Here is a 22,196-nt window from a genome sequence, read left to right as displayed (position 1 = left end):
GATGCAATCTTATCGGTTACCGACTTATGTAATGCACACTTCATCTTCACCCAATGTCAAAGCATTTCTCAAATCGTTCACCACATAATAATAAGTAACTCAGTCCATTACTCTCTCTTTCATCCTGATGCACTAAAGCACATCCACCACATAAATCAGCACAATTTGCAGCCTGTGGATCACAAATTAGTAGAACTCAAATTTAGTTCAAAACGAATGTTTTGACAAAATGAATAAAACTCGAAAAATTCAATGTCATATCTTTATTTAATATTTGAATATATGAGAAAAGTATAAAAGTACAAATTCTGACATTGAAGTATCTTATAATGACACAGAAGATAATTTGGCCCATCAGTTCCATACCGATTCACAAAGACACAATCCCATTAAGGCATTCCCCCTCTCATCTGCCTTCACACCTGCAAAATATACTTGCTGACACTAGGTCACCAACTCCACTTCGATTCTTTTCCCATTAATTACCCACTGCATCTTTGGGGTGTGGGAGCTCCCAAAGAAAACCTTTCAGTCACTGAATGTGTAACCTTCACTTAGACAATACATCAGGTCTAGTGTAAACCCAGAAAATACCTAGGTTCTTCAGTTAAATTTTTGATAGATATTTTTTCAAAGTTAACCAGACAGCTTCACAGCTATAGCCATTCAATTTTTGATTATATTCTCTATATTAATCCTGCTGAACTAATTATTTTGTTTGAGACATGTAAATATTATTTTCCATAGCATTCCAAATATCATAACAAATACTGTGAGACCTGCTGGCAGTCTTGTTATGTCCCACAATGAGGTTAAATAGTCTTATGTATAAATTAATAACAATATTATTCCATTCAGTATGTTAACAGAAATACAGTAGCATTAGCAGTGGGATAACTCTGATCACATATATTTTCACGGTGGTTTTCTTTGAAATTTCCTGTATACGTTTCATCATCATATCATCATCATATCATATCATATATATACAGCCGGAAACAGGCCTTTTCGGCCCACCAAGTCCGTGCCGCCCAGCGATCCCCGCACATTAACACTATCCTACACACACTAGGGACAATTTTTACATTTACCCAGCCAATTAACCTACATACCTGTACGTCTTTGGAGTGTGGGAGGAAACCGAAGATCTCAGAGAAAACCCACGCAGGTTACGGGGAGATCGTACAAACTCCTTACAGTGCAGCACCCGTAGTCAGGATCGAACCTGAGTCTCCGGCGCTGCATTCGCTGTAAAGCAGCAACTCTACCGTTGCGCTACCGTGCCCCCAAGGCCATATACAAGGCCAGCTGTTAATTTGAGCTTTAAATAATGACTGTAACAAAACACACCCAGTATTTAGAATGCTCAAGTAGTCAGTCATGATTTCACATACAAAATTCAACTAGCATTATTGTTTGCTATTTTTATTGCATGCACCACCACGAATAAAATAAAACTTCCTTCAGAACTGCTTAGAGAATCTCAGGTTTTACTTCTTCCCAAAAAAATGAAAGCTATCTTGTATCAATAAAAAAGTAACATTTCTTTCGTTATAAATTATGAATTGTAAAAGCAATCCGCTAAACTCTCCTCTATTGAGAGTTGATTTAAAAACATCTTTATGCCTATGATTCTCCTTCCTATTTGAAAATTGGCCAAACATGTGAGTTTGTAAATTTACATTCTAATGTCATCCCACTGGGAAAACATGCTGCATTGGAATCAAAGTCACAATTGTCTCAAACATACCCCATATTGCACATCTCTGAAAATTGATGCTTGATAACCTTCTCATTAAATAACTTTTATAGTCAGTGTTTATACTTGGGATGAAATTTGATCTCAATGCTAATTACTTAAAAGTATAAGAAAATAACTGCAGACGCTGGTACAAATCGATTTATTCACAAAATGCTGGAGTAACTCAGCAGGTCAGGCAGCATCTCGGGAGAGAAGGAATGGGTGACGTTTCGGGTCGAGACCCTTCTTCAAACTGATGTCAGGGGGGCGGGACAAAGGAAGGATATAGGTGGAGACAGGAAGATAGAGGGAGATCTGGGAAGGAGGAGGGGAAGGGAGTACTTAAAATACTTGTTCAGGTCAATTATCTGAAATAAAACATAAAACTGAAAGTGCTTTCCTAGTAACTTTCTCAGGTTACTTCATCCAAGGTGGACTGCAATGCAGTTCACAACATGAGATGGCAATGCATATGCCATTGTAATAAAGTAACAAAGAAATATCATTTAGCAGTACAAAAAAGATCATAGTTTACGATTTCAAAAGGAGTATGATTATTTTTTTGGACTGGGCGGTGACAAGGCCAAATAAAATAACATACTGCTCATTTTAAATTAATGATTGGGTAATGTAAAGTCTAAATATATAATTAGATTTGAACAATGCCAATCTTGCCAATGCACACTCCTGTTTATGTCGGAAGACAACAATTTTCACAATGGAAAGCTATGCTACACTCAATCATTGATAGAAATACTAAAATTGTGTACCCTTTGGTTGTTCTGCTTGTCTTAATAAGGCAAGCAAAATTACATATTTAACATGGTCCTTAATAATATTATTTGTCACCTGTATGTGGCTGAAACTGGAATCATTGCTAAAAATGTGTAAGAAAGAACTGCAGATGCTGGTTTAAATTGAAGGTAGATACAAAATGCTGGAGTCATTTTGGCAGCATCTCTGGAGAGAAGGAATGGGTGATATTTCGGGTCGGGGCCCTTCTTCAGTCTGATAATGTTGTAAAGCTATCTATTGCATAATGTCCCGTAATTTCAATGAAGAATCATAAGAAGGAGAGATTAACTGGATAAAGCTCATGGCACAAATCATCCTGCACTTTGCTTGGTGCAGCTTCATAATTCACAAGTCACTATTTTATAAATTAATAACGGAGTACACAAATATGACACAAATATCTTGATTGAGAAATTGTAGTGTAATGCAAATTTCTCCAGTCTTATTCCAGAATAACGTCCTAATTGTCGGTGAAATCCAGAAGTGCTCCCAAGTTTTCTAACTGGCAGCAGTGAACCGCAACATAGAAACATAGAAAATAGGTGCAGGAGTAGGCCATTCGGCCCTTCGAGCCTGCACCGCCATTCAATATGATCATGGCTGATCATCCAGCTCAGTAACCTGTACCTGCCTTCTCTCCATACCCCCTGATCCCTTTAGCAAAAAGGGCCACATCTAACTCCCTCTTAAATATAGCCAATGAACTGGCCTCGACTACCTTCTGTGGCAGAGAATTCCACAGACTCACCACTCTCTGTAATATTGACTCACCACTGGCAACAAAATACCAACAACTTTTGTTTGCACTGCCCCAAACAGAACATATGGCAGATGGTGGTGTAAAAAAAAAGCTGATAATTTTCCCTGCACAGTTAGCTGGTGCCAGTTTATTTTATGGACTTTACTGTAAAATAATAACATTGTACCTTTGCTAGGAAGTCAAAATTTTGCAGTCATTTTTAGCAAGCAGTTCAAGATTCTTTTATGGAGATTGGCCTTAACTTGCTTGAATCAAAATAAGCAGTACTTCAATATTACAGCCAATAAATAAATAGTTTAGAAACTTGAACAATTATTGTCTTTGGAAACACATTTATGCATCTATCAGTCCACCTTGAGTTTTATGCAATGATACAATGGATTCCCAATCTTCACAATTAAGAGTACTCTTTCACCACCTCATCTTTTTTTTAAACAGAAGTAGACTACAATCACTGAAACCAAGTTTCCAGATTTGAGATAGTCTTGTGTTGACTCCCCGCATTCTGGATAGTCTCGCATACTTTGCAATACTGCTCATCCCAAAACTTTGTCAGATGCACATTGTGGCCCTTTTTCCACTCGAAATATTTTTTATAGCTTTCACTATTCTTATCCAAATATATCAAATACTCGGCCAGTTTTCCTGGACTCGAAAAGTCATTTACATGTATAAAAGAATCCGCCGGCAGGTACTGCTCATAGTTGGTTCTGCTGGGTCCCAACACCACGGGCACAGCGCTGGATAAAAAGGCATTTCTCCAAAGTTTTTCGGTTATGTAATCCACGTGTTGGGAATTTTCGAAAGACAGATAAAACTTATATGGCAACACTGTCAGAACAACATTGTTATTTTTAAGATCCAGGCCAAATTTCCCATATACGTCAATGTTCACGTAGTTCTTGAGCTTGTTGTAATATTTAACCCGTGCATGATCTTCATTCCAATTGCTGATGACCCAAGCCACCAGTTTCGTTTTCTTGGGCAGCACTATCTGTCGCGTTTTCTTCCTGGGATAGAGGGATCCGTAAGGAACGAAGATGTCAGAGTCGCGTCTGTAAGTCATGGTCCAGTTGAAGATACCGTTCAGCCGCTCAAGGTGGTAAGAGTGAGTGGGGGACTCGAAATTCATCCAGATCCATCTCTGGGCTATGGGTCTCCGTCCCGAGGGAAGCTGATCCAAGCGACTTTGCAAATCCCGGTGGTGCATGATTACAGCCTGCGAGAGGACATGGTGCCGCCGGTCTGTTGTCAATTGGCAGCCGTGGATGTTGTAGAGAGTGCCGCAGTCCTTGATCTCGGTTCTCTTGCCGAACGGATTCCACCAGACGAGCACAGTGACCGTCGGCTTCGAGCTCCCTTCCTGCGAGCTGTAGGAGTGGCTGAACAGGAGGAACTCTCGCACAGTCAGGTACGTGGTTAGCAAGATACTGGCGGAAGCAACCAGAGAGAGCCGTCGGCACAAACTTCTCCTCATCATTTGTTCTCATAATCCGACTCCGAGGGCCACAGCAAATGCCAAAGGCGCGATCCCGGAGCATTTGAGTACAAATGGTGCAAGTAGGTTAACTGGCGACCAGCCCTGCCCAGCCCTGGGTCTCACTCCTGCACAGTCAGATTTGTCAGAATGAGATAAAGGTCGTGGTATTCCTGACAAGCTCCTGACGTGGCACGAATTGGAGAGGGAGTGGACGCAGAGAAGGGGCGTGTTGGCATTTGCAAGGGGTTTTGTTGACTTTAGCCCGGAGGCGGCTGCCAGCAAATGCGTCAGATTTGTTTTCCTTCGTGTTTAGGATTCATGATCCGTCCTGTGCAGCCCCCCGGCAAAAAAAAACAACACGCTACATTGGCACTGCCTGGATCACGGCTAATGTGAACTGCTTGCATATGATGTGGACGCAATGTTAATCGATGTGTGCAAATGGCTCAAGGGAGCAGGGCCAAGGTGTTCATTTGCTGAGCGCTTGCTCGATCATATCCAATGGAAGGTATTTATTTACAAACAGCTGCTGGAGTAACTCAGCAGGTCAGGCAGCATCTCAGGAGAGAAGGGAACGGGCGAGGATTCGGGTCGAATGGAAAAACGTCGAACAACTGGTATTATAATAAAATACTCGTCATTTATACAGAGAGAGAGAGAGAGAGAGATTGGATAGAAGTATATTAAATTATGAGAGGCATAGATAGGGTAGACAGTCAGAACCTTTTTCACAGGGTTGAAATATCCAACGCTAGGGGGGCATAGCTTTTAAAGAGTGGAGGGAATGTGTAATGGAAAGTTTCTTCTGATCGGGCAATCCTCAAATTTAAAAGTTAATTATTTAAAAAAAAATACTAGTCCGAAAGCTCGGCACCGCTCACTTCAGAAATAGGCCGATATTAGACAGAAAACAAGTACAACTGCAGAGGCTGGAATCTGAACCAAAACATAAATGCTGCAAGTCAACCAGCATCTGAGGAATTCGGCAATTCGTGACCTAGTCCTGAGTGATGTTGCTAATCTTGTGTTAGTTAGTGTTACCCCGAAGTTAGACACAAAAGGCTGGAGTAACCAACTCAGTGGGACGGGCAGCATCTCTGGAGAGAAGGAATGGGTGACGTTTCGGGTCGAGACCCTTCTTCAGTGTTAGTCGAATTAAAAATCTGCATGGAGAAACAGCTCAACAACAGCAAGGTTAACAGTTCTGGTCGCCCCATTACAGGATGTGGAGGCTTTGAAGAGAATGCAGAGGAGGTTTACAAGAATGCTGCCTGCATTAGAGGGTTTCAGCTACAGAGAGAGAGAGGTTGGTAGAAGCATATTAAATTATGAGAGGGATAGATAGGGTAGACAGTCAGAACCTTTTTCACAGGGTTGAAATATCCAACGCTAGGGGGCATAGCTTTTAAAGAGTGGAGGGAATGTGTAATGGAAATGTGCGGGGTATGTTTTTAACACAAGAGAGTGGTGGGGGCCTGAAACACTTCGCAAAGGGTGGTGTTTAAGAGGTTTTTGGTTAGGCACATGGAAGTGCAGGGAATTGAGGGACATGGATCATTTACAGGCAGATAAGATCAGGTTAACTTGGCGTATGTTCAGCACAAACATTGTGGGCTGAAGGGTTCATTCCCCTGTGCTGCACAGTTCTTTGTTTAACCACATGCTGACACATCCAGTGACTCCCACAAACCACCATTTGCAAAAGAACCTTTTTAGGAAATAATTTCATTTGTTAGCTCTCTGTATTCACCCAAGCTATATATAGTACAGGAACATTTTTCTTTGGATGCCTGCTCCACCATGACCATAATTCTATAACTGGGTATTATTTCCAAATGAAAAGTCTTGCTTTCTTGCAGTAATCATTGTTGGCAATTATCAATTTCTTCAGAATCTGAATGACATTAATAATGTGGCACTCTGGAAGCCCCTAGAAAGTCCAAGTTCCAGAAACAAGTTGGTCATCCCTCTTCCTAAAGGGGGATGACCAACTTGTAAAAGAGACAAAATAATGCAGACTGCTTATTTTTCTCTGTTACAATGTGTGCAACATTTAAAAAAATACAGGGAGAGTTCTCAATAGCTTTATGCAGCATACCGAATATGTACTGTTACAGACAAGAGGGGCCAGTCTATGTACTGACATCTACCTCAAACCCACTGACTCCCACAGTTACCTTGACTAAATTTCCTCCCACCATGTAAGGATGCATTCCTTACTCTCATTTTCTTCGTCACTATTACATCTGCTCCCAAGGTAAGGCTTTTTACTCTAGGTCATCTGAGATGTTCTCTTCAGTAAACATGGTTTCACCCCAACTGTTATGAACGGAGCCCTCACCGGTATCTCCTCTATCCCACAGTCCTGCTCAAACCCCCCACCTCTCTGTTCCAGCTTTCTCACCCTTACTAAATCAATCTAAAGAAGGCCCTGACCTCCCCTCCCAGATGCCATCTGACACACTGAGTTTCACCAGCTTTATATACATTTATTAAATGTGGGGGAGTTGGAATGATGCTGAAAATAAACAGTTCAAAGAGTAGGTCAAGGAGGCAATGACTGCACAAAGGTGAAGACATGTGGAGGAAGAGTTTTGTCACCTGCGAGGCTGTTGACACGAGGGTGGAATCATTGATGCAAAGGTTGCATCTTAAATTTGTGACTCTCATGAAGTTAAATAACAGAGTAGTCAGTCTAAATACTGTAACCAAGCCTTGGCAGATGACCTCCAGACACTGATGTCCACTGCAACAGTTTTTCTGCTGTTTTATTAATTGTCCCCTGGAGGGGTTTCTGTTCCACACTGCTGGCATTGGGGTGAAGGACAATTTCCTTCCAGTCAAAAGAATTATTGCACATAATGTTATAAATATGCAAATTACTAAATTGAAACTGAAATTAGAATTTATCTCAAGTTCCTGTTTGTTTCATGTTTTGCAAAAGTCAGGATAATGGAATCTAACATTAAATTATCTTTCAATCTAAACAATAATATATCCATTATCATGTATCAGTGAAGAACACTGAGCAAACAATAATTCTAGTCTATATCTGAACAAAAAAGCAAGTCAATATTTGTTATATTTATTCAACAGACTTCTGCTTTTTAACAGCCATATTTAAATTTTTCTTCTGGTTCACTTATTTCAGGGTTTGACAGGCATAAAGCCAAAAACTGCTGGAACACTCACAGTTCAGACAGCATCTGTGGAAAGAGAAACAGGGTTAATAACGCAGACCAAAGACCCATCAATAAAAGGGAGACGTTTTAGATTTCCAGGCAGTTTTTTGATTATCTCCAGCAATGAACAGACATTACTGTAGGAGCCATTTATGCTTAATTCAGTTATTGTCATTGTGTTATGGCTATGTTTTAATATTTCTAGTTTATGTCTTTTGCCTGCTTGTGGGTGTGACTTAATGCGTAATTGGGAGTGTCTAGATGGGAGGAGGCTACTGTGTCGACAAAGGTTGTGGGTCAGTTTAGACTCGGAGGATGGTGAGCATACAGTTCTTTACCACACGCTCGTACCATACGCTTGTATCAGCTATATTTGTAAGAACCATACGGTAATAACTGCAAGAATTCTAGATATTGTTTGAAGAAGAAACAGTTGATAAAGTACGGAAACTGATGAATTACTCTATGATTTGTGCTACTTTAATAAAACCAATTAATGAAGAAAAGAAGTTTGGAAGATTTGTTTTGTCATATCAGGGTGTGATGTGTGCGTAAGCTATAACTACATTTCATCCCCGAGAAGTAATGGCTATCGAAGTGGGATTTCGAGATGGTATAGAAACTGCCATTGCAATGACCTTTGGAGTCATTTTTGAGTGTCAACAGATAACCAGATAGGAATTATTCAGCCCAGTGCCAAAACAAATACAATTTAGAGATCAAATGCTCAGTACTTTAGCTCCATACCTGACGAAAGTTCCTAGTTCTTCAACTGGCTTGCTGATTTCTAATACAAACACACGAGTTAGGAATAGGAGTGGGCATCTTGACCCTGGCTCTACCATTTATAAGCTCATTCTGTGTTGTTAGCTTTCAAATCTCAGCCATACTTCACCAGCTCAATGATAATCACAATCACAGTTAGAGATGGAATCTTATTGAAAATTCCCTCCTGTTAAATCAGCACATACTAATTTTCAACGCCAAGTTTAGACACATTGTGACTGATAACAATGTGTAGGAAGGAACTGCAGATGCCGGTTTAAACCGAAGATAGACACAAAATGCTGGAGTGACTCAGCGGGACAGGCAGCACCTGTCTTGCCTGTCCCGCTGAGTTATTCCAGCATTTTGTGTCTATGTCTGGTCGCAATGGTAAATATTTAGTTAAAATACATTAAAGCATTCACCTTTTAATTATTAGAAGTTTAAATAACACTGCTTGACTTTTGGATGAAGAATATAAGTGAATCTTAGAAGTCAAACTCATCTTGTTTGTTCAGACAATTGTAGGCCTTTCCATTCATCTGACAGTCTTTTGATCTTGAAGACTGCTTCATTTCAATAGTATTATCTGATCAAAAATAATAGAAAATACGTTTAGAATGAACACGTAAAAGTAGTATATGGATATAAAACCAGCCTAATAATTTGTCAGATTCATGTTCACTGATGCCATTTTATAGTGTTTCTGTCATGAATAACCCATTTGCTTGATGGAGTTCTACAGAATGGTTGCATTCTAGAAGTTGGCATTTGGCGCATTGAACCTTTTATTATTTTGTGTCATCACACAACTGTTTGCCAATAGCGAGCAAATTTTAGTGCCACGTCGTTGGCCTCTGCAAGATCCTTTACTGTGCATGTGTCATGCAGCATGTCACAGCTCAGGAGATGTTCCATAGTCTGGAGGCCCCGTCCGCACTCACAGTCTGCATTAAATCTACAGTGGTTGTATGCAAGAACAATTCAACTTGTCCTGCTTCCTTGCCTCTCCTCATTTCTGCAAATTCTTTATTTCCCTTTTCAACACTACAAAGAAATCACTACCAACTCAGGCAATGCGATTCAGACCCTAACCACTTACAATGTAAAATCATTTTTCCTCATGGTCCTCGTCTTGACCCTTTTGCAACAGGGAGAGGTTTCTCACAATCAGTCTTTATTCTTCATGATTTTAAATTCCTACGCATATATTATAACCTCCTCTGAACAAAACTGAGCCTTTGTCATTTACTCCACACCTCTGCCAATTAAACCATCCTCTGAGATCATAATATGTCCCAGAGTAAGGGATAAAGGATAATGTATAACTTCACATTCATCTTTGGGAATGTGCGAGGGTGAGCTTAAGTGGGAGATAGAGGCCCCTGAAAAATTGTCGTTTAGATACAAATTGAAGAGGAATTATGCATCTATAAATTGGTCTGAGACCAAATACAGTGGATGTTGATCCTCAGAGTTAATCAATTGGTCCTCAAAGAAATCTGGAAAAGAGCCTGGGTTGCTGCACCATTATGGTGGATAGGTCTTGCTTGAAAAAACATTCAATACCATCTCCAATGTGGTTTCTTTGGCTATCTGGGATATCTCAGACACCCACGGTAAGTCTCTGTACCAAGTGTAGACAAGTTCCCATTGTCTGGAGTGCATAGAAATAATTGAAAATGCTTGAAAGTCTCCCTCTTGAATGTCAACAGATAGTGTGATTAGTGAAAATATAGAGTGCTGTGGAGCAGCCATGCAAAGAATTAAGGTCATGACCTTTAATTGCATGTCCATGTCCATGATATTTAAACAACATAGTTTCAGGGGAGACAGGTTTAATAATACGCGGTTGTTTTCCATGTCAATAAAAACTGCAATGTTTAAATTATAATGGAGACCAATATTTGATGTTGAATAATTTGGGGTGTTTTACACCACAACAACATTTTAAATGCTAACAAATATTCCGCCTGGTAGTGAGAGGTTGGATTTCTCACTGGGCACGAAGGGTGTGAATGGAATCAGTCTTACTCTGCTCTAGGTGTGAAAAGTCAAACACATAAGATTACCTTTATCCACATTAGAGGGATTAATTTCAAGGACAACCCAATTTCAACTTAAATCTTACCTCTTACTTCACCATAACGAGAATAGTATTTAGTAGAAGTTGATGATGTTTTTGCAGTTTTTAATTGCCCCAATGGTATGTTTCTTCGAACATTCCATACTTGATCCAGATCTACAGCTATTAAAACAATACAACAAATAAATTTATAGAAGGAATTTGCGCTTATTGCACAAGTATTCCTAATACGTATACATAGTATTGTAAAATAATGTTAAACTATTTCTATTACACTTAACTAGAAAATGAATGATGCTGCAGAAAAATATTTCCTGTGGCTGTCTCCATTTTTTTTCACGTCATCTAATCTTTTGTAACTTCCTTTCATGTTTTCACTACTTTTATGTCCAATTTGGGTTCAAGAAGCATGTTTATAAATAAAAAGCACAAAGTGTTGGAGTAATTCAGGGGTTCAGGTAGCATCTCTGGACAACATGGATAGGAGACATTTTGGGCCAGGATCCTTTTTCAAATTAATTGTAGGGGGTAGAAAGCCTGGCTATGTCCCAATCCCACCTTACTTCCAACTATCTCTCCCCTAGTACAATCAGTCTGAAGAAGGCTCCCGACACAAAAAGTCACCGATCAATGTTCTCCAGAGATGCTGCCTGACCCGCTGAGTTGCTCCAGCACTTCGAGTATTTTGCTCAAGATTCGAGCATCTGTAGTTCTTTGTGTGTAGCATGTCGGTAAAACTCGCTAGTACCTCCAAATTGAGAAGACAGATGACACTCGGCAAATCTGTGACAAAATACAAGCCACAATTAAAAAACACAAAGGCAGAAAATGTTTTAGGAATTTTCTTCACTGGTAATTGTGAAGGGTGAGGAGGAATAAGCAGCATGCCTTTGATTTTGTCCTAAGGAAATGTAACACTGACTTTCTGCAATGGCTTTCTACAGTCATGGTAGGTGATCCAATCTCCAACTTCATGAGGATGTTACTTTAGATGAGCACGCCACCATTTATGTTGCAGGGACTTTCAATAAAGGAAAACCTGACATTCAGAGACCAAGAAGTGAACAATCATTCACTGTTAAGAAATAAGATGTACTAACAGGAAAAACTTCATGACATTCCTATAATTAAGAGATAACTTCATTCTACAAGATTTAGTACATTGATTTGATTGCATGGTGGGATTAAGATGTGATATCTCGTGAAACACCATCGATTTCTTCCATCCTTAACTCTTAAACAAATATTGCATTTGCCCTCACAGAAGATGCACAAAACCTGCCTAATGTACAAGAAAATCAAGGGTCAAGTAAGAAAAGAGAAAACAAAGGAACCATTAACGTATTATACAAAAGGAAGCAACCGAACCTGAAAAAACTTGATGATCTACATGTCAGAATTCTGAAGGAGGTGGTGGTTTCTCAGGTTATTATCTTCCAAAGCTCTGTAGACTCAGGAATTGTTCCTATGAAATGGAGGATAGTAGTGGTGTATCACAGGGATCAGTACTTGGGCCCCAGCTCTTCAGAATCTATATGAATGAGGTGCATATTTCCAGGTTTATTGGCAATGTCAAAGTAGATGGGATTGTACATATGGAAAATGATGTAATGAGATTTCTAAGGTTTATGGGTGAGTTGTGAAAGAGGACAAGAACATTTTAGCTGGAATACAATGTCGGAAAATGTGAGATTTTCTTCTTTAGTACACGTTACAAAATAGCAGAATATTTATAAAATAGTGAAGGGTTGGGTAGTGTCAACATTTAATTTAGAACAGTACAGCACCAGAACAGGCCCCTCGGCCCACAATATCTCTGCTGAACATGATCCTAATGTAAACGAATTGTATCTGCCTGCATGTGATCCATATCCTTCCTTTCCCTGCATATCCATGCGCCTATCTAAAACCCTCTTAAATGCCACTATCGTATCTGCGTCCATCATCACCCATGACAACAAGTTCTAGGCCCCCAACACACTCTGTAAAAAAACTTGCCCCACGTGTCTCCTTTAAACTTTATCCCTCTCAATTTAAAGCTATGCCCTCTAGTCTTTGACATTTCCACCCAGAGAAAAAGACTCCGATTATCTACCCCATCTATGCCTCTCATAACTTGATATACTTCTCTCAGGTCTCCGCTCAACCTCTACAGTTTCAGAGATGACAATCCATTGTTGTTCAACCTCTCTTTGTAGCTAAACAAAACAGGGACTGATAGATTTCTGACCATTAAATGAATCTGGTTGGATAGGGATGTTACTGGAAAATGGTGTTGAAATCAAAGATCAGCTACGATTAAATGAAAGGTGATGTAGGTTTGAAGGGTCAAATGGCCTGCACCTACTCCTATGTTCTTCCATCTATATTAGTGTACTATAAGATGTGAAGTATCTAGTCATCAGAAAAAACAACTCACAATTCATTTGTTTCTTATCTTGCAGTTTACGGCTCTGCATCGTGGGTAAGTTACGAGATTTCTTCACTGGACCATTGTAAAGAAACATTTTTTCTGTAGAAAAATTCAAAATTATAGATTGATAAAATAAACCAATTAAATATCATTTAATAACATGCTTACTCCTTCACTCTTAAGGAACACCCCTTAATATAGATCTTCATACATATGTAGGTTAATTGGCTGGGTAAATGTAAAAATTGTCCCTAGTGGGTGTAGGATAGTGTTAATGTACGGGGATCGCTGGGCGGCACGGACTTGGAGGGCCGAAAAGGCCTGTTTCCGGCTGTATGTATATGATGTATGATGATGATGATATGTATCTATGCGTTGGACACACATATGAAACAGAGATGAATGGTAGGAGAGGGTAGAGAGAGGGAGAGAATTCAGTTTTAAATGGAAGTATTTTTTACTAATAACATAAATGTAAAGAACCATTTCAAAACAATGTAATGGAAAATGCAGATGCATGCACGTGCACACACACAAGCTTTGAAGTTTGACATGTTATTTTAATCTGAATACAGGCAAAAAATGTTGTGCCAAATTGACAAAACCTAGCCGAGGTAGTGTCCGAGCTACTAACCCAAATTACTGCATTATTTATAAGGCTATGTTAATTAAGTCCCATATTTACGTTATGAAAATTAAATGACATTAGAGTAACCCTCAGTTGCCATTCACTTTCTGATCGTGAGCAAAGCAGAACTTAACACATTCTTGTACTTTGATTTGGCTATTAGCTAAATATTTATAAAATTCACATCAGAGCCAGTTTAAATGTTTTTGAATAAAAATTAAACTAAATGCTTCATATATTAGAGAATAAATGATTAATAATAAATTCTGATATTCTATCCATTATATTTGCTGAAGATTTCATAACACTGGAATTTCTCAGCTAAATGTATTTACTCTGAAGTGTGCGCTTCAAGTTTAATAGAATCACAGATATTCCAGTCACAGTTCTTTAGCTCATCATAGAGTTCAGATTCACATTATACGATACAATACCGTAGAACTTTATTTATCCCAGGAGGGAAATTGATCTGCCAACAGTCATAAAATACAAGATACATGATACATAAAATTAAAGTGACGAGTGGAAAGGATTGGGGATGTGCAAAGATTTAAGGGGGGGGGGAGGGGGGGGGGGTCAGTCTACCGGCACGACAGAAGTGGGCGAGTTGTACAGTTTGATAACTACAGGGAGGAAGGATCTCCTTCTGTACATTTACTTAATTATTATATCAAGGAGACCTTTTAACCCAATGTGGCCCTTTCAGTTTCCAACACAACAATTTCATCAGCACCATTCCCATCCGTAGTTCAAATGTATTTTTATTGTCACGTGTACCAATTAAGGTACAGTGAAACTTGATTTACTGTACAGCCTTACTAAAAAAAGCAACAAGACATACAACTACATAAAATTTAACAAACATCCACCACAGCGGATTCCCCACGTTCCTCATTGTGATGGAAGGCAATAAAATCTAATCTTCTTTCCTCTTTATTCTCCCGCGGTCGGCGCAGTCGATCCATCTGCAGTCGGGGCGATCGAAGCTCCCGCAGCCAGAGATCAAAGCCTCCATGTTGGGGCAGTCGATCTCCTGCGATCGGGGCAGTCGACGCTCCTGTGGCTTGGAGCTCCCGAAGTCAGTCCCCAACCAAGGGATGTTAAACCACGATGTTAAAGTCCAAAGGCTTCCACGGTTGGAACTCCAAGGTCGATCCCCGACAGGGACCGCCAGCTCCATGATGTTAAGTCCCACAGGCTCCCGAGGTTGGATTCCCAAAGTCGATCCCCAGCAAGTGGCCGCCAGCACCTCGATGTCAGGCCGCAGTACGGACGGATACGATACGGCAAATAAATTGCATCTCCGTCGAGGTAAGAAATTTTAAAACGTTTCCCCCAACCCTCTCCCCCCCCCCCCCACCCCACCCCACATAAAACAAAGCTAAAGAACACTAAAACACACATTTAACACATACTAAAAACAACAAAGGAAGAGAAGGACGAGACAGACTGTTGGCGAGGTAGCTGTTGTGGTGCCACCCAGTGGAAGATTGACATTCCTGCAATTTATTCTTATTCGCATTGCTCGGCAGTTCAGAGGTTTACTAGACTGATATCTAGCTTCCTTTGTCCCGCCCCCCTGACATCAGTCTGAAGAAGGGTCTCGACCCGAAACGTCACCCATTCCTTCTCTCCCGAGATGCTGCCTGACCTGCTGAGTTACTCCAGCATTTTGTGAATAAATCGATTTGTACCAGCATCTGCAGTTATTTTCTTATGATATCTAGAATAACTAGATTGTATTGTGAGGAAACCCTTTTGTCTCCATTTCACGTCTAGTCTTTGTCACATACGCCACCCATCTGCCAATCACATCTTCCTCATCTGTATCCACTTTGCTCAAGACTCCAGCATCTTCAGTTCCTTGCATCTCCAGATTAATTGTTATTTGAAACTGCTATTTGCATTTACACCTCCTTAAAACCTATAATCTACTTCTTTACTCGCATCATTATCAACTTGCTACATCATGCCTTGTTAATTAATTTGGAAGAGGCTCGGTATATTTTAAATGGGAAGCAGGACTACTACTTGATTTAGCCAGAGGTGCTATTTTATAAACACGATTTGATGTAATTGGGTAACATAAACCTAGTCAAAGCAAACATCTGGATTGATTTAAAATGCCCAAAGTAAATTTTCAGATTCATTTTCCTTTTTAGCCTCAGGATTTTCTTGGGTTTATTTTTAGCCTTAACAACTTATTAACTTCACAGGTTTAACTTCACAAATTAATTATGTTAGGCAGCAAATTAGAGACATAGCCACAAGGCTGTACAGCACGGAAATGGACCCAATATCTCCTTGCAACTAAAGCCCTCCGTTCTAGGCAACATACTGGTGAATCTCTTTCGCATTTTTTCTAATGCTGCTGCATCCTTTTTGTAGAGCAGTGGCCAGAACTCTACATAATGCTCAGAGTGTGGCCTAACCAACATTTTGTACATGTGACATCCTAACTCTTACACTTAATGCCCCTAGCCGATCACAGCAAGCTTGGGAAATACCTTCATTACCCCAGCCATTTTATGTCACCACTTTTTGAGAAGTATGAAAGTGCTCCCCTAAGTCTTTCTGTATAAAACACTCATAAGGTTTCTACCATCTGACATCTGTTTCCTGCGTTTGATGCTCAAAATACATTACCTCATACTTGCAAGGATTAAATTTCCATCTTCCACTGCTCTGCCCAACTTTCCAGCTGAGCCATGTCTGTCTGGATCTTTAAACAACCTTCTTCGCTATCTATGACTCCCATGTCGTCAGCAACTCTTAATCTACAGTATATAAAAAACAAAGGTCAGCACCAATCCCTGCAGTGCATCACTGGTTACAGACTTCCAGTAAGAAAATCAACCCTCCACCATTATCCTCTGTCTCCTATCATCAAGCCAACTTTGGATTCAGTTTTCCAACATGCTTCGGATCTCATATGTTTTAATCCTCCGGACCAGCCTACCGTTTAACATTTTGTCAAAAACTTTCCGGATGTCCATGTACATTATGTCTACTCCCTGCCTTCATCAATATTCTTTGTGATCTCAAAATCTCAGTCAGATATGAGAGACATGACTATCTCTGTACAAAGCCATGCTGACTCCTCCTAATCAGTCCTGCTTTTCCAAAATCCCTTGTTTATAAATGCTAAAACATTTTCCTACTTTGTATGTTTCAGGTCTAAAATGATTCATCAAAACCAGGGAAGTGAGAAATCAAGTTTGTTTTATTTGCAGTGAGATTGGACTAAGGAGATCCCAATGCCTATAGAGCTATGAGAATAGAAAGTGAGCGAAAAAAATAACGCATGTTTAATCTGAACTATCATAATTAACGCAATAAAATGAATGTTAGAAATTTACAGAAGATATGTATGTTGCTATTAAAAGGTGTCTGAGAGTTGTCGTCTGGCCTTGGTCTGGTAGAGGTCAGCATGCCAGACTACCACAGCACCTCCCTTGTCAGCGGGTTTGATGATTAAGTCCGGGTTGTTGCGGAGTGCGTGGAGGGCTGCACGTTCAGGAGGGGAGAGGTTAGAGTTAGTCAGGGGAGTGGAGAATTTATTGTGAATAAATACAGAAGATATGTTCTCTGTATCAAGGTTTCTAGGTCAGTTTATGGTCACATGTACCAATTAAGGTGCAGTGAAATTTGAGTTACCAAACAGCCATTCTAAGTGAAAAGCAACAAGAGACACAACCACATAAAAGTTAACATAAACATCCATCACAGTGGATTCCACATTCCTCACTGTGATGGAAGGCAATAAAGTTCAATCTTCTTCCTCTTGTTCTCCCACGGTCGCGGCAGTCAAACCATCTGCAGACAGGGCGATCAAAGCCCCCACAGCTGACGATCGAAGCCCCCGTCGGGGTGATTGAAACCCCTGCGTTGGGGTGGTTGAAACTCTTTCCGCGGCATGGAGCTCCCGAGTCAGCCTCTTCTTCTTCTCGGGTCTGCTCTTGTGATTCGGGCATAGGTCTTTGGTGCTGGAACTTTTGAACCATAGTTCATAAATAATTTTATTCTACACCCATGGATTAACAACATCCAGAGTGCAGCATTGTTCCCATATCTATGATACAACCACATAGCGAAGGCAGGAGTTTTTTCCAGCAGAGGAGAACAAAGGGAATGGTACACTTGAAAATAGACTCATTAAACATATGCAAACCTAAGGAGATGTTCATTTGGAACTATCTGATTCTCCTGGACATTTAATCAAGCTCATACAACACCACCCATTTAAACTGGTGGGTAAACAGCTGAACCTTCCTGATCTTGTAATGATCACTCCTATAATTGATCAGCTCTATTCATACGATGAATAATCATAATGATCGTGAATGTTACGCAAACAACTACTTGCAGTCTGCCATTGGTATCATGTATTCATTGAACAGTTGATACATGTGTTGATTCACAACATTTGACTGTCATAATCTTTATCCTGAAATTTGAAGACATTTTTGGTTTTGTATAGTAGCTAATCTGCGAATACAGAAGGGTTCATGTAACGTGCATGCTTCGATATGCTCCTTTGACCAATGACATTGTTTTTAAGACGAGGAAGAAAGATTCTATTCCATAAACATACAGATTGTTTGTGGCTGCAAAACTATCATAAAGATGGATGCAGAGAGCCTAAAGTTGCCAGATGCATTCATTAACATCCAGTTCAGTCTCATCCTTATTTTGGATCACTGTCTTTGATGGATGCATCTTTCCGAGTGACCAACTACTTCCTTTGGAGACGCTCCTGGCAACACCCTATGCAATCCCAGAAATGCAGAAAATGGGAATCAGGTGCCGTTTTCAAAATTATTAATAAAATCACTTGAAATGCAAAAGGAAAATGTAGTATCATTCTGTCCTATCCATGTACCTGTCCAAATGCTATTTAAAATATTGTGATTGTTCCCACTTCTACCACCTCCTATGGCAAAGTGTTTCATATGCTCACCATGCCCTTTGTGGAAAACATCCCCTTCAGATCTGTTTCAAATATTTCTCCTCTCACCTTAAACCTAATTCTTCCACAACTGTTGGAAAAAGAAACGACTATATAATCCTCAATCACTATTCTTTGCTTCCTGTCACGAAGCCAATTTTGGATCCAGTTTGCAAAAACACCTTCAATCCCATGTGCCCTAACTTTCTGGTCAAGCCTACCATTCAGTTTCTTATCAAAAACTTTGCTAAAGTCTATGTCCTCAAAAAAACTAGATCAGATTTGAGAGGCAGGTTTACCAAGAAAAAAAATCAAGGTGATTCTCCCTATATTTAAGAGGGAGTTAGATGTGGCCCTTGTGGCTAAAGGGATCAGGGGGTATGGAGAGAAGGCAGGTACAGGTTACTGAGCTGGATGATCAGCCATGATCATATTGAATGGCGGTGCAGGGTCGAAGGGCCGAATGGCCTACTCCTGTACCTATTTTCTATGTTTCTAATCAGTCCCTGTCTTTCTAAGTGATCATAAATCCTATCTCTGAGATTTTTTTCTACTATTTTTCCAACTACTCACCTGTTTGGCTGATCCCTACAACACCAGAATAACATTAGCTGTAGTCCAATCTTCCGGTACCTCACCTGTGGCCTAAGATGATGCAAAAATCTCAGTCAGAGCCCCAGCAATTTCCTCTCGCTTTCCCAAACACCTGAGAATGATTTCATTGGGCCCCTTGTATTTATCCACCTTAATGTGCATCAATATCTCGAATACTTCCTCATTCGTGATTCACGTGTTCCAAACTATGAGTATCTCCCCTATCTCTCTAAACATCTTCCGGCTGAGCCCTGACATGAAATATTAATTCAGGAAACCATTCATATCCCATGGCTCCGCACAAAGAATTTCCTTTTAGTCCGTGAAGACCTGCTCCCTTTCCAGCTATCCTGTTGCTTCTAATATATTGCAATTCTCTTCAATTCTGTTGGCCAGGGCTATTTCATGTTCTCCCTTTTTCCCTCCGAAATGGTTTCATACAATCTCTCCTATAAAAACTTCAAAGCACTCACTTAATTACAACTCACTTTAGTTTATTATTGTCACATACAGTAAAAAGCATGGTACTTGTGACAGAGATCAGTCGTGTCATCCCTACGTGTGTCGTGTAGAAATGAAAGGAAGATAAAGGGGTTGAGGGAATGAGTTTGCAGCAGATTTTCCAGAACGGGGAGTAGTACCTCATTAAATCCAATATGATAGAAAAAAATGTGCAAAACACCGTGCAACACTACGCTGTTCTTAAGGGGTATCCATCAATAGCCTCCGTAAATGTGCAGCATTGCAATAATGGCCATGCAGCATCACAGATAAAATCCTGGCCTGTGCTCCTCGACTTTCGCCGGGCGCCTCCAGCTCAGCCAGTCAACGCTTTTGCAGCCTCCCTGCTGCTGAGCGGTTACTCACTGGATGCACCGGCCGTCCCTGCAGAACTCCTGCCCCGCCGGCACGCATTATCCCCCCCCGGCGCCGCCGCCGCCGCGTCCTCGGCCTCGGCGTCGCGTGCCATGCCCTCGCCCAGTGCACGCGCGGCCGCATCCCGCTACCGTCGCCCTGGCAACGCTCAGGGCCGGCGACCGTCACCATGGCAGCCGGACGGAATGTCTGTGGACGTCACACTCCCGCCGCGTGATGTCGGGCTCAGCTTTTTTTGTGAATGAACCCGATAATGCAGCTGCTGCCCGAGCCCTGGAGCAGCGTCCCCGACACGATGCGCCCCTTGTGGGGAATAGTGGGCACGCAAGAGACTCGGATAGAGTGGATGTGGAGAGAATGTTTCCACTGGTGGGAAAGTCCAGGACGACATGTCATAGCCTCAGAATTAAAGGACGTTCCTTTAGGATGATGAGGAAGAATTTCCTTAGTCAGAGGGTGGCGAATCTGTGGAATTCTTTGCCACTGAAGGCTGTGGAGGTCAAGTCAATGGATATTTTTAAGGCAGAGATAGATTCGTGATTAGTATGGGTGTCAGGGGTTATGGGGAAAAGGCAGGAGTATGGGGCCAGGAGGGAGAGCTAGATCATCCATGATTGAATGGCAGAGTAGACTTGATAGGCCGAATGGCCTAAATCTGCTCCTATCACTTATAACTTTATGATGCAGCAACTTCGAGGAGCGGCACAGTGGTTTAAGTGGTAGAGCTGCAGCCTCGCAGCATCAGAGACCGGGATTCGATCCTGACCTCAGCTGCTATCTGTGTGGAGTTTGCACGTTCTCCCTGTAACCACGTGGGTTTCGGCTGGGTCCTCCAATTTCCTACCACACCCCAAAGACGTGTGGGTCTTCAATTGGCCCTCTGAGAAAGTGGGGTAACAGGACTTCTGCAAATGGGTGATCGATGGTCGGCATGGAATTGGTGGGCTCTTTCCATGGTGTATGTTTCAGTTCAATTCTTTCAAAATATACAAACATCTAAAGGACCCCGGGGGGGGGGGATAGGGTATCCACAATGGGGGGGGGGGGGGGGGTGGAAGATGGGAAATAAAATGAGTAAGTGGAGGAGCAGGAAGAAAGTGGATCATGGGAATTAAGTAGTTGAGTAGGTATCTGAAATTGGAGAACTCAACGCTCATGGCATTGTATTATATTCTACCCAAGAGGAATATGAGGTGTTGTTTCTTCCAGTTTGCATGTGGCCTGACGCTGGAAGTGGAGAAAGCCAAGGACAGAAAGGTCAATATGAGAATGGGGAGGGAAGTTAAAATGGTTATCAACCGGGAGATCCAGCAGTCCTTGGTGCACAGAGGACAAGTATTAAGAGAAATGGTTGTCTAGTCTACGCTTGGTCCAATTTCAAGTAATACCCACTACCTTCTCTATTCCCTGACCCCCCTCACTCTAATGCATACATTACATTTTTCCCACCATCTCCCTCCTCCCTCACTCTCACCCCTCCAATCACCCTGGTCTTTTCCCTTCCTGCTTATGCTCATCTCCAAGCATGAGTGAGATTTTTTTAAAAAGCAAAAGAGCCGAGCGCTTGTGCGAGCGAGGCCTACAGCGGGGGTCAAAAAATTGGAAAATTTACACACAAAATTACCAGTTTCAAGCCTCTTTTAGTGCATTTCAAAGTAAAAACAGATATTACAAAATAATGTGAATATGTCATGGTATACTAATAATTTTTTTTATTATTTTAATTAATTTAGTTATATAATCTTGCACTTAAATTTAATATTTACTCATTACAGTTCCACCACTGATTTTATGGCACTCTTGGTTCCAGAGCTTTGCTGGTTTATCCAGCCAGCCAAGAAAGTTGGCTATGGGGATAGATGTGGTGGCTCCAGCTGGGCTGGAGTTCTAGAGCCCCGGCCGCAGGTTGCAGATTCAACCCACCGATT

The 22,196-nt window shown here is 41.0% G+C and overlaps 3 protein-coding genes across 5 annotated transcripts; 1 reads left to right on the top strand and 2 right to left on the bottom strand.

Annotated features, from left to right (window-relative positions):
* Positions 1-248: 248 nt before the first annotated feature.
* LOC144595333 (alpha-(1,3)-fucosyltransferase 4-like) lies at positions 249-5,238 on the bottom strand. The gene has a single exon (XM_078402718.1). The coding sequence runs from the start codon at positions 4,774-4,776 to the stop codon at positions 3,748-3,750; it is 1,029 nt and encodes a 342-aa protein (XP_078258844.1). The 5' UTR covers positions 4,777-5,238; the 3' UTR covers positions 249-3,747.
* On the top strand, positions 5,098-17,390 carry LOC144595336 (uncharacterized). 2 transcript variants are annotated; one of them, XR_013547489.1, is made up of 5 exons: positions 5,098-5,284; positions 12,074-12,234; positions 13,254-13,273; positions 14,807-15,161; positions 17,026-17,390. XR_013547489.1 is itself a non-coding variant. In XM_078402722.1 (4 exons), exons 1-4 carry the CDS (start codon positions 5,372-5,374, stop codon positions 17,034-17,036), a joined length of 408 nt encoding a protein of 135 aa, XP_078258848.1. In that variant the 5' UTR covers positions 5,098-5,371; the 3' UTR covers positions 17,037-17,390. The 2 variants fall into 2 exon arrangements, 1 of the variants encoding a protein (XP_078258848.1); XM_078402722.1 differs by lacking the exon at positions 12,074-12,234 and having other exon boundaries at positions 5,098-5,393.
* LOC144595335 (uncharacterized) lies at positions 7,876-20,521 on the bottom strand. Of its 2 annotated transcripts, XR_013547488.1 has the most exons (5): positions 20,260-20,521; positions 13,229-13,321; positions 10,855-10,971; positions 9,149-9,312; positions 7,876-7,982 (listed from the first exon to the last, which is right to left on the bottom strand). XR_013547488.1 is itself a non-coding variant. In XM_078402720.1 (4 exons), exons 1-4 carry the CDS (start codon positions 20,360-20,362, stop codon positions 9,212-9,214), a joined length of 414 nt encoding a protein of 137 aa, XP_078258846.1. In that variant the 5' UTR covers positions 20,363-20,521; the 3' UTR covers positions 9,065-9,211. The 2 variants fall into 2 exon arrangements, 1 of the variants encoding a protein (XP_078258846.1); XM_078402720.1 differs by lacking the exon at positions 7,876-7,982 and having other exon boundaries at positions 9,065-9,312.
* Positions 20,522-22,196: the final 1,675 nt, after the last annotated feature.

This window comes from Rhinoraja longicauda, chromosome 7 (genome assembly GCF_053455715.1).
Source record: "Rhinoraja longicauda isolate Sanriku21f chromosome 7, sRhiLon1.1, whole genome shotgun sequence".
In the NCBI taxonomy this organism is placed as follows: Eukaryota; Metazoa; Chordata; class Chondrichthyes; order Rajiformes; family Arhynchobatidae; genus Rhinoraja; species Rhinoraja longicauda.
Note: the sequence above shows the minus strand (reverse complement) of the source record. Positions and strands in the feature narration are given on the sequence as shown.

Coding starts and splice junctions, on each gene's coding strand:
- LOC144595333 (XM_078402718.1), bottom strand. CDS start 4,776: ATGATGAGGAGAAGTTTGTGCCGACGGCTCTCTCTGGTTGCTTCCGCC.
- LOC144595336 (XM_078402722.1), top strand. CDS start 5,372: ATGGAAAAACGTCGAACAACTG. Junction 5,394..13,253: donor GGAAAAACGTCGAACAACTG/GTATTATAATAA, acceptor CTTATCTTGCAG/TTTACGGCTCTGCATCGTGG. Junction 13,274..14,806: donor TTTACGGCTCTGCATCGTGG/GTAAGTTACGAG, acceptor CGGTCGGCGCAG/TCGATCCATCTGCAGTCGGG.
- LOC144595335 (XM_078402720.1), bottom strand. CDS start 20,362: ATGGCACGCGACGCCGAGGCCGAGGACGCGGCGGCGGCGGCGCCGGGG. Junction 10,972..13,228: donor AGATAAGAAACAAATGAATT/GTGAGTTGTTTT, acceptor TTGTTTTAATAG/CTGTAGATCTGGATCAAGTA. Junction 9,313..10,854: donor TCGTTATGGTGAAGTAAGAG/GTAAGATTTAAG, acceptor ATTTTTGATCAG/ATAATACTATTGAAATGAAG.